At 37.2% G+C, this 11,859-nt stretch overlaps 2 protein-coding genes across 2 annotated transcripts; one reads left to right on the forward strand and one right to left on the reverse strand.

Annotated features, from left to right (window-relative positions):
- The first annotated feature begins 265 nt into the window (after positions 1-265).
- LOC136280049 (zinc metalloproteinase nas-39-like) lies at positions 266-5,552 on the forward strand. The gene is made up of 7 exons (XM_066164680.1): positions 266-306; positions 687-756; positions 2,449-2,524; positions 3,000-3,165; positions 3,572-3,900; positions 4,258-4,414; positions 5,069-5,552. The coding sequence occupies exons 1-7, from the start codon at positions 266-268 to the stop codon at positions 5,469-5,471; spliced, it is 1,242 nt and encodes a 413-aa protein (XP_066020777.1). The 3' UTR covers positions 5,472-5,552.
- Positions 5,553-6,796: 1,244 nt separating this feature from the next.
- LOC136279837 (threonine-rich protein-like) lies at positions 6,797-11,364 on the reverse strand. The gene is made up of 6 exons (XM_066164162.1): positions 11,209-11,364; positions 9,937-10,051; positions 8,964-9,428; positions 8,299-8,434; positions 7,660-8,030; positions 6,797-7,427 (listed from the first exon to the last, which is right to left on the reverse strand). The coding sequence occupies exons 1-6, from the start codon at positions 11,233-11,235 to the stop codon at positions 7,402-7,404; spliced, it is 1,140 nt and encodes a 379-aa protein (XP_066020259.1). The 5' UTR covers positions 11,236-11,364; the 3' UTR covers positions 6,797-7,401.
- Positions 11,365-11,859: the final 495 nt, after the last annotated feature.

Raw genomic sequence — 11,859 nt, forward strand, 5'->3', positions numbered from 1 at the left:
GCCTCAACGAGATCAGATTTATGAGAAGAAAAAAGCAAATGGAGGCTTGCGTCATCATTTTAAGAGGAATGATGTCATTAATGAAGTTGAGGAAAAAAAAAAAAGTATGTACGTTTTTGGACTTTGGTAGCGCAATATATAAAACCTTTTGACGGCTTGACAATTCTTTATCAGAAATTTAAGCCATCCATTCCAATCTTCAACTATATAGTTAAGTATGAAATATTTTAGGTTTTGAAGGAAACAGCAGAGACTATATGTCGACATGGTTTACGTTAATGGGTTTAGCGAGAGGATATTCCTCAAGTTCGCAGTTGATCAAATCATTCCGTGCACTTGGCAATTAGTATTAGCTTTTGTAAACAATAGTGTTTTCCCCCTAACCCTGAGTGAACTCTAACAGTCGTAAAATGTTAGATACATTACAGAGAGAAATGATGTTATGCAAAGGACAATGAAATCATTTCTTCATAGTGACCATTTTGTCTGCCGTGAAATAATTGCTAGAATTTAAGGGTTGATGCAGCTATCTTTAGTTTGTAGCGGTACAACGGATCTGCAAAGGCCAGACCGACACTTGAATTTTTAAGTGGAGGAAAGCACGCCTCGTATTGCTGTTGCATTGGAGAACCATATCGCATTGGTCTGTTGAGCATATAAAACGCAAGTTAATTGGCAAATTTCAGAAAACTGAGTAAACAAGGAACCGTAGCAAGTTGTCAAGCAAAAATGAGGGCTTCTCCAACTGCACTGACGGTAAGCCTTAAAATATATTATTTCTCTCCGATTGTTTTTGAGGAACTTTGGAAGTGTTGCTCGTAAACATTTCTCATGAATTCCCAGTTGTCAATTAGCTTTAGGTGGATAAAGGATTGCGTTGAGCAAACATTGGTGTAGAGGTAAACCGTCTTTTAGTAAGGATAACTTGCTGCTGCTACTATTATACTATAGCCCATAGGAACCTACATTCAGAGTTGTTTTACTTCATGAAGCTCTCAATTTAAGTTGTTGTCCCGTTTGGAGCATCATCACAGAAATAGCAGTTACTAATCAGAAAAGAAACAATTTAAAGCGAGATAAGCAGAGGAGTTCAGGACGTGTCTCTCTGAAGATATTAGTTCTTACGCAGAATTGCCCCTTTTAGGCATTTTTACAGATAAATTATTCTAATCAGCTCAGCTTTAGAGTGCCTGATTGTTTGTAGTTTGAACAATCACTGATTGTTTTGAACCTATCATAACACAGTATTAGCTCCCCATTTTCCGCAGTAAACATAAAAATTTTGCCAAGACTAAAAAAATAAAAATGGACAGGTTCGCAATATAACCGTTTTACTTTCAAAATTATAAGTGCAAAAAAAAAAAAAAAAAAAAAGAGAGCGATATTTGACTGATTATATGAAGCCGATGTGTGTGAGATAATGAACATTTTGCGTTGCCATTCTGAGCGAAATACTACAGTGTTACCGTATCTTAACACACGCTTAAAACAAAGTTGCTTTAATTAAACATATAATTTAAAGTATCTCACCTTTGAGAGAACTTAACTAGTAGTCTTCCCTAAAGCATAATTACTTCTCACAGGAACTAAAAGGCGCCGGTAATTCATTGGTTTCTCCAGCGTATAATTAACAACGTAAGCTTTCAAAAAGACCCTAAAGTTTCCATCCACATGAGAAAGCTTAATATTTGTTTTTAGACCTATTGATCAATCCCCTTCAATATTCGTTGATTTTTACCTTTCCTTATATTTTTGGCCTCTTGACTTCAAGAAAGGATAATTTAGTCTGAGAAATTTAACGTGTCAGCATAAGGATATGAAGATAAAACAACTTGAATAGATTGGAATGTCGGAGTAATTACAAGATCCATCCACGGTGTTCACCATCGTACAATATTTCGTATTGCCCAGTGAACTGAAACTGCTGTCGAAAGCAAAAGCCTTCAGATAACTTAAAGACATATTGAGGATAGCTTTCAAAATTGAAAACAATACGGTAATGATTACTTATTACAATGAAACAGAAGAACAAGATGGTTGGTGAAATCCTTCCCTAACAGGCGTCGGTGTGATGTACGTGAGCTGAACATCAACTGCTTTTCAAACTTCTTCCGTGAAAATTCTTCTCATTCTGGTCTTTTAGTCGCTCACTTAACCCTTTGCGCGAAAAAGATTGGATTCAGCACGTTGCTATAGGACCTAGAGACTCTTGGACTGTATTGAATTTCTAGTAAAAAACTTCTAACTGCCATGCGCAGAATAACTTAATATACGAAACGAACACGTACGTGAGCCAATAATCGTCTTCCCAGAATTGTTGACGTCAGTGATAACTGGGATATTAGACCACTGGCCTGGTTAAAATTACAATATAAAGTGATATATCATATTGCCTCTGACAAACAGTGTGGGGTAGCAATAATCAATTATCTATTTTTTTTTCCGTAGTTAGTGCTGGCATGCATTACAGTGACACAGTCATTACCTTTTCCTAGTCCAACCACGAGACCGCCTCCTAAACCAGGTAAAGCTGTGGGGTGATTTTATGAGTCGCACAAATGTCGCTGGGCATGTTACGTTAAAAAATCCAGTACAGTTAATGGCTTTTCACAATACTCATTGCTCCACTGGTTATCAACAAAAAAAGCTTAACATAGGTTTCAAAAAGGTTCAGGGACCTAAAATCCAAGCTAGAATCCATGAATCCATAGTGTGGAAGATACAGTTGACGTAAAACAAAAGAGAACAAAAATACAAAACTATGAAACAATAAGGAAAACAATGAAAACAATAGGTTCATGAAGTTGTGTTTTAGTTGTGAAGTGTCCTGTGTCTTTCATTACAGGATTGAGCCAGTTAACTCGATCAAAACTGATCATTTATCAGGAGTAATGATACACTCTCAGAATAATATATTTTGTAAATTATGAGATTGTTTGTTGAATGAGAAAATATGTTATTCCTCTTATTAACGTTCAAATCTTCTTTAAATTTCTCAGTGGCACCAGGGCAATGCGGCGGTGCTTTAGTGGGCCCATCCGGGAACTTAGCATCTCCTAATTACCCTGGTAACTACCCCAGCAACGCTTATTGTGTGTGGACCGTAACAGTGCCTCCGGGCTCACAATTCAGGATTGACTTTCTCTTCTTTGAAACAGAACCTTGGTGAGTTAAAATTTTTTTTGGTTAACACCTCAGTTTTTTTTTTCAAGCCTTTTTTTCTTTGTCCGCTTTTTTTTTTTCTTCTTTGCATTAACACTGAGGTTATAAAGTGTCGAAGGGGTTGCAATATTGCGCTCTCTTGAAATTTGAAATTTTTTGAGGCAATGGATTTGTGCTTTGCCTGCTTGTGCATTTGTTGCTTTAGTGGTCGCTATAATCATTATTATTGTTATCCTGACAATGATAATTTTTTATTGATCATTATTATTGATCATTGTCATTATCATTGTCATTATCATTGTCATTATCATTGTCATTATCATTGTCATTATCATTGTCATTATCATTGTCATTATCATTGTCATTATCATTGTCATTATCATTGTCATTATTGATCATTTTATTGCAGCTATGATTTGGTTAAAGTCTATCAGGGAAGGAGGCTGATCCGTCGTCTGACACGAGGAGGAGAATCTGAGGACGATAAATATTTCAAGGATAAAAACGATGATAACGATGATGACGAGTGTGATGACGATGATGACGACGACGGCGACTACGATGACGACAATTATAAAAATGGAAAAAGAAATTACATGTTTGCCGAGCCTCTGAGAGCAGACAGAAAAGCGAAAGTCGTCTCTGTTCATGGTAATGGGGAACCCGTGAGAATTGTGTTCAAATCCGATTCATGGGTGACAAGGAGAGGATTCTTTGCCCATTACACTATGGGGAAAGGTAAGACACGTGCGCACATTAATCAAATCAAGATATCATCCGATTCAATAAAGATGCAACTATCCTTAGTCTTATTATCAACGGGCTCAATGGATATCTGCTGCTAACTTTTTGACCTATAATAACGATACGTAGACAATATTGCCCAGATCCCACTTTGTTGTCACAAGAATAAAGGAAATGATCTCTAACAAAAGAAGGTTGTTGAACAAATTTTCCTTGTAAACACCCTAGGAAATTTATTGGGAACTGTATGAAGAGTATGAGTACTTATTTTAGGATGTAGAGGTTTGTTATAACATATTGACTTTTAATCTCCTGAATCTCCTTGAACTAACAATCTATTCTCTCTTTTAGCCCTTTGTGGCGGTCCTTTGGCTCCAGCATCTGGGAACATTACCTCTCCCGGTTTTCCAGCAAATTATCCGAACGATGTTGAATGTAGATGGACTATCACAGTTCCCCTTGGATCCACTTTGGTTTTAAATTTTCGGGCCTTTGAAACTGAGCGGTGGTGAGTCGACTGTTCTTCATCAAGTTGTAGAGAAGGGAGCTAATAGAAACTATCCATGTGAATTGATGCGGCTTTTGTTATTAGTTAAAGCGAATGTTTCTGTTTCAGTTCAAGGTTTGGAAACAAAAGGAAAAAAAATACTTTTTAAAAAATTTCAAACAAGAACTATTTAGAACCTAGCAAAGGAGAAAATAAAACCTTAATCTTTTCAATACTTCTTTAAAAGAGGTAAACTTTATTGACATTGGCAACAATAAGCAAAAAGCTATCCTTGTATCGTCCTTTTCTTTTGAGCGACATATTGTAAGTATGGTTCTATTTCCCTTCGTGTTTGTTTAACGTAACCTGGCTGAACTAGAGGTTAAATCGAAAACTTTACAGTCAAATCGTATCAAAGTTCCACGGTTTTATCGTTTGGGTGAGTACGTCAATTTTCCTCTCTTATCGAAATTTCGAAAGCAAAAGAGTGATTAAAATTCTGGGTAATGTAATCTCGTTTCATAAAAATTACTTAGAAAGTCGAATTGTGATTAAGTGTTGTGTGTTGAAAACTTTGCTGATTGTAGTTATCAGCTTTCAGTTCAGTTTATCTTATGCCTGTTCGCAAAAGCTTTTTCCCCTTTTGTATCGGTAGTTACATTTTTTTTCTTGCAGTTTTGATCACGTCAAGATTCTCCGTGGCTTTCGAGAGATACGTAGTTTGAGTGGCATATACGGGGCTTATTCGTGGTTTACAGGGAGACACGACGATTTCTTAGACGACGATTGTGATGATGACGACGATGATGATGACGATGACGACGACGATGACGACTGGAAGAAAAAATTCCGTTTTGGATTCGGAATGACAAGATTTTATGGTTTTCCATTCCTGCCTCGAGTATACATCCTGGGAAATGGCGAACAGATATCGGTTAATTTCAAGTCCGACAAGATAATCACCTTCAAAGGATTTGATGCCACTTATCGAGTTGTACGAGGTAACGTGCTCTTCGTTCTTGATATTCTGGAGGTACAAATAAGAATAAGAAAATTATGCACAAAAAGGCAGCTCTGATTGTAAAACCTTAGAACCAATATGGCTGCAATAGTTTATTGAGGGGAGGACGCTGGTGGGTCAAATTTCCTTTTCTTTATATTTAGCAAAATAGGAGTAAAAAATTGACTCGGCAATTACTTTGGAAAGGTTGGTTTTGGACTTCTTGCTTACTGAGAGTATATTGAGCCCAACTTTATTGCCCCCCCCCCCCCAACTATGGACAGTATCTGAGAAAATACGTGGTACAAAACTGAGCATTGTCCATTGCTTGGGTCTTTTGATACGCTGCGAAACCAAAAGACCTTTTCTATGAATTAAATCATGTATTCAGCAGTTGCTAAAAAATTGTAAGGAATAATGAAGATGAAGTTGACGACAACAGAAAGAATGGCAGGGTTTAAATACTGTTCTAGTATTAATGAAATACAAAGAAATTTCTATTGGTTTATTGGGGTGATCACATGACCTCCCAAAACATGACATTTGGATTGGCTCTGACTAATCAAAGCAAGCGTAACATCGCATTATTTCCTCCACAAACTTCAACTTGACTCATGCGTTTTCTTTTCAGGTCCAGTGGAAGGAAAGTGATCAGTGATGCCTGTAGAACGAACACTTTTGATCAATGACGTGATAAGATTTCTCTCGATGTTTATTTCTCTGCCCTTAAATATCGGTTGTTCTTTGTTCGCTTTTATGTGACCTTCACAAGTTTCTCTTCCTACATGTTGTTGACAATGTATGTTGAACTAATGTGAAAAAAACAACTTTTATCCAGTTTTCTTGCATATGAGATTTACGCGACGTGCGAGATTTACTGTCAAAGTTTTCAATCTGGAAATAGATACCACCCTTCTTGTAAAATTGTTGAAAGAAAAAGGGCACAGTAGAGATGTAACGTGCATTGTATTCAAACTCAAATGAGTAATAAAAAGGCAACTTACAGCGGCGCTAATGAGAAATGAATAAGTAAACTAACGACAACCTTGATGAATCGTATGTTGCCGAGGGCGATGCACACTTCAGTTAGCAGACTATTTCTGAGAGGTAATTTCTCACCAGCATATTGTCACTGATGCTAAATTGCAATCTACGATTCAGCCTCTGTTTTTCTGCGTGTATCATACCCTTGAATTCAAAGGCATCTCTTCGATGGACAAGTTGCCCCAGTGAAAGAAATAACCAATAAAGGATGCAGCCGAAGAAATAGAAGACGAACAAGCTAAGAGGGCTTGTGAGGTGTTTGAAGGTATGCATTCTGTGTTACTCAAGGTAGCATTATAATACCTATTATATCGCTGTTATTTTGTAATATATTTGGATTTGAATAATTCAGATTTGACTACCAATATCATCGAAGTTTATTTAATTCTGTCAGTTGCAAGGCTCTCAGTTTCATTCTCAAGCCTTTGATGGAGCAAATGGTAAAGAGATAATTGATCACACACCAGAATTTTGCAGCAATGTCACAGGCTGAGAGACTAAAGCAGGATACCGACTATAACTCCCCAATCCCTCTTCCTTTCTCCTTCCTTCCCCCTTCCCTTCCCCCTCAAGCGCTCATAATTTTTGCTATGTTTCGTTTTACATCATTGAACCCGTTACTTTTGCAAATCACAATTTATTGCATCTGTCAGTGTAAGTCTTCTAATCGTTTAAAGGGACATAAACAAAACAAGGAACGAGAGACAAACGTTTGTAAGACTGAGCTAGGTTTAGCCTCAAATACATGAATCAATACATATCTTGTCACAAGATAATATGATTGTGCTTATATCCTCTTGCTTTTTACGATCTTTTCACTCTCTGGACAATCAAGCAAAGCTTATTACAATATTAGGGAAATCTCAGTGCGAGTTACAGTACAACTTGCTGTCTATCGGACTAAAAAGATAGACCTCTTTAAAACGTATCAGAAATAGGTAAGGGAAAAGCTTAGTAGGAATCATCAACGATCGTCGTCGTCTTCACGACCTGAAAATTGATAAAACGGCATTGGGTTAGTAGATGCCGGATAGGTTTAGCATTGGTTCCAGATGATCAAATTGTGATCGTTATCCCTTGGTTTTGACATGTTTAGATACACTGAAAATGGTGGCCTATAAGTTTAGTTATGGCTTCTGGTTTGATACAGATTAGATACGACAAGGATTTATCAATTCATCGATAAAATTAATTAATTAAAAAATAAACCTTAAATTCTTACGTTTTTTATTCGTGACTCTGAGATAAAATCCTCTGTCCTGGCCATCATTGCTATCGGAAGTAAACGTAACTATTATGGGTTCATTACTTTGAGATCCACAAATGTGTTCAAATCTATTTCTCGGCGCCCTTGGATAAATGGATGAGAAGTATTCGTCATAGGCTTTCTCCAAATCATTTAAGTCAATTTTTTCAAATTGGGAAAAACCATAAGGAGAATTAGGGCCAGCAACTTCATCATCGTCATCATCATCATCATCATCATCATCATCATCATCATCCTTGCTACACCCATATTTGGACCGCTTAAGTCGGGAATCACCATTTAGGCTTAAAAGTTCTCGGCCCCCTTGCTCAAAAGTTAAGGTATCCCTGCAAAAGAATTATAATTTATAAATAAACAAACATTTGTATAAAACTATGTTTAGCACTCTACTGATGTAAGTTTTTCAAACAAAATTTTCCATTCAGACCACATATTTTTATCCCGACTGGGTATAGAAAAGTTACCATACTCGAATGGTCGATTATTGCTTCATAGAAGAACAGCCATCAGTTGACGGGCGTATATTCATGCTTTTGGTTGTGATAAAGAAATTATAATGATGATAATAATGATAGACACACACAAAACGCTTACCCTGGTCCAAGGTCGAACCTCCGAAACTCTAGTCTAAGATAACGGTGTTCTCCAAGAGTTCCAAGATCCCAGGTTCTGGTGGTGTCAGGTGGATAACTGTCAGGGTAACCAGGCGATCTAAGGACTACAGTTTGGCCTGTGAACAAACATGTATAGACATTTTTAATTGGAAGAGATTTTCACCGTTTCTGATGTTTTGATATGAATGCTAATCAGTGGCTCCATGCCTGAAAAATTATTCCTAATCACGATAAGCTTTTTCCTTTTCGCGTATCTGTTTTCCATTTTTCTTTCTTTCAACTGACCGTTGACGAATGACACTAATTCCGTTAATGATTCTATAAATAGCAATTTCAGCGACATTTTCATAAGCATAACGTCGACATTACGAAATCCTTACTTTATACTCAAAACATAATTTTCTCAGCATCTGCAAAATTTGTACGTGGCCCTGTAGATCTTCGCGTTACTTATGCACACTTTAAAGTATGAATTAAGAAAACAGAAACTACTCATGCCCATTTTTTTTTTGCTTAATTAGATCTATGTTGTTGGTTTCTCTCGCCCTCTCTTTCCTTTCTCTTACGTAAATGAATTTTCTTAATCGAAAGGTAACTGATAAACGTCCTGTTTGGGTAAAAGCTGTACTTAGAGATTTTAGTCACCTGGTGTAATTGTAATCATTGTCGGTGCGGGTGTGGTAGGTGCGGCGGTAGTCGTTGGTGCCGATGTCGTCGTCGGCGCCTCGGTGGTCGTTGGTGCCTCTGTCGTCGTCGGCGCCTCAGTGGTCGTAGGTGCCTCGGTGGTGGTCGGAGCCCCTGTGGTTGTTGATGTCTCGGTAGTGTTCGGTCCTTCGGTCATTGTGGTCGGCGTAACTGCTGCATTGCATAAATTGGTAGAGCAACATTCTAACATACAAGATGTCAGGTTTCCTTCCAAGGTATCGTTACGCGAATTGCATAAAGTGTTTCCAGAGCAAAACATTGTCAAGAAACAAAACTTAAGAAGGCCTGGCTGATTTTGATTATCAACTGTATTTACAGTCACACAGGAAAATCCTGGAGCACAGTTGTCCACGCGTTCATCAGAACAAGAATCATCCACGCAAGCGGCGCACATCAGATTGGACTCTATCAAAAGAAATATACAAATCAATGATTGATTTTAGCCAGGAAGCTTTGATCAAGAAAGAAGATGAACCTGGTGGGTGGACTGCAATTTTAGCAATTGCAGAAAAGGGATTTAAATTTGTTAGTTAGGCGCCTCTACTGACCGAAAGACGAGGCCCTGAATAGGAGTGATACAAAAAAGTGCTTTACTCCACGATTATTTCACGTCTAGCAGGATTTGCCCGTGATCCTATCGTACTACAAAATAGTCTTAAGGAATAATTTTATTCATTTAGTAAGGATAGAAAAACTGGATGAATACTGCCTTCGTAATTTTGACTGAAATCAAGAACAAGAAGAACAACGGAAGCAACAACACGGAAAAAAGAAACAACAAATAAGACAAAAACAATACTCAAACAAAAAAGCAAGAAAAGAAAACCCAAACATAAAGGCAAACTAAAGGAAAAAATTGAAGGGCTGTACTTTTGACTTCCTCCGATTAACTAAATCATAAATCTTCAAATACCTCGGGTTTCAATTCCAAAGTTTTGTTTGGCCTCCCAGCTTGCTAAGCTTCCAAGTTCTGTCAGCATTTTAGGGTTTGGCAAAGACTCAATTTCTGTAATGCATATCAACAGCACCTAAGGTAGTAATATGTTTCTCTGTTAGTACCCTAGTTGAGGATTTATTTGTCATTTATTGGACCCCTTGCATGTAACTGAAAAAAGTTGCATGATTAAAGAGCAAAAGGAAGAAAAATTATACCCATAAAGGAAGGAAGAAGGGAGATGAAATTGATTCTCTGTCATTACCCTAGTTAAGGATATACTGGTCATATATTGGACTTCTTGCATGTAACTGAAAATGTTGCCTAAGCAGATAGCAAAGGGAAAAGAAATTTATTACCTTAAAGGACATTAAAATAATTTCTTCGTATTGTGATGTACTCCAGTGTGAAATAGCCTCCTTCGTATACGCCTGAACTAAAAACTGTTTCCTAATTGAACAAAATTTCTAAATGTTGTAGATTGGCTTTGAACTCATTAAGCGTCGCCGCTCAAAAACACCTGCGTGGCGTGCACAACTACAAAACTTTGTCAGATATGTAAGGCATTCCCATGTGTTGTTTGAGAACAATGTTTACACGATAAAGACCCTGGGGCAGTTGGAAATATCGAAGAGTGAGTAAAGGACCCATAAGGTTTCAGTTATGCGGGCATCTTGCATTTTAATTTGTGTGGACTGTGAGATGGTAACTCACTATCCAAGCAATGAACAAGTGCGGCAAGATATTGTTTTGATTTGTTGTCTTGTTTTATCGGTAGAAACAGATATTCCTATCACTACAAAATATACACCTTAGGTTCGCAAAGGTGAAATGTCTTTTATGAAAATATTATATTTGCAAAACTGGTTATCAGTTGAATATACGAAGAAGTTTATTCTTTAACAAACATATCGCCGCAATTGATTGAGCAGAAGAAAATGTTCGTAATGATTGTTCGAAGCGTTTGCATCACAATACGTTTATATATATAAATACGTTTATATCACTAACTTTTTAGGAATCTCAGAGTTGAGCATCTAACAGCGTTACCGAAGAGGTGCAACTTGCTGTGTTTATGGCGCTGCTCTGCCATCGCATACTTTTTGCAGTTGTGGCATGTTAGTTATATAGGGAATCAAATTGCAATGTTTTGAAAAAACCGTCCATTTTGCTGAAGGTGTCCGCCAAGAACTTGATAAAAATTAATATCCACAAGGATTTTCAATTAGCTGACAGCTATAAAGGACCTACCGTTAGATAAAGCAGAGAACTCTTCATCTTGAATCGTTGGACTCAATCGACTGCTGTGGCTCCCTTTTAAGAATGATTATAGATGTATATGTCTCCACATACTTTGGGTCAAATATTGATTATCACGTTCACATTTTCCAGCCAATAGCGAGTGCTTTCATGGAGACATCACGTCGGAATGCCTGTATTGACTCGCTCCACAAAAATATAGTTTTGATTGTCACTTCCTTCTACTGATATTAGGATATTGATATTAGGAGAAAAACAACAAAACGATCACGTTTGGTTTTGTGTGCTTAACATTGTTCATGTTTTATTTCACTCATAACAGACATCTGCCCTGAGATATCGTATAGACAAGGTTAAGGCGACAGGCAATAGAATGTATTCATATATCTGAGTCACATTTGCCAGAGAAGTTATATTGTGCTGCGGATTCTTGATTTTTCTATTTCATTCCTGATATTTCGAACTTTGAGGCATTTGCTTTAATTCTCGGGAAAAGAGGCCATACAAACAAACCGCTTTCTCGTCTGCAATCTCAGAAGTATTTACACGTTGTAATATGCGGGATTTTTTCTTCTGAGTAAAAATAGATCATAAACAATCATTATAAATAAGGAGAAAAAGGACAGGAGATAGATGAACTAA

This window comes from Pocillopora verrucosa, chromosome 3, assembly GCF_036669915.1.
Source record: "Pocillopora verrucosa isolate sample1 chromosome 3, ASM3666991v2, whole genome shotgun sequence".
NCBI lineage: Eukaryota > Metazoa > Cnidaria > Anthozoa > Scleractinia > Pocilloporidae > Pocillopora > Pocillopora verrucosa.

Excerpts from the sequence above, each read along its gene's own strand:
- LOC136280049 (XM_066164680.1), top strand. The coding sequence starts at position 266 with ATGGTTTACGTTAATGGGTTTAGCGAGAGGATATTCCTCAA. Across the intron at positions 757-2,448 it reads CTTCTCCAACTGCACTGACG|TTAGTGCTGGCATGCATTAC; the intron begins GTAAGCCTTAAA and ends TTTTTTCCGTAG. Across the intron at positions 2,525-2,999 it reads GAGACCGCCTCCTAAACCAG|TGGCACCAGGGCAATGCGGC; the intron begins GTAAAGCTGTGG and ends TAAATTTCTCAG.
- LOC136279837 (XM_066164162.1), bottom strand. The coding sequence starts at position 11,235 with ATGAAGAGTTCTCTGCTTTATCTAACG. Across the intron at positions 8,435-8,963 it reads AATGATTACAATTACACCAG|GCCAAACTGTAGTCCTTAGA; the intron begins GTGACTAAAATC and ends GTTTGTTCACAG. Across the intron at positions 8,031-8,298 it reads AGGTTCGACCTTGGACCAGG|GGATACCTTAACTTTTGAGC; the intron begins GTAAGCGTTTTG and ends ATTCTTTTGCAG.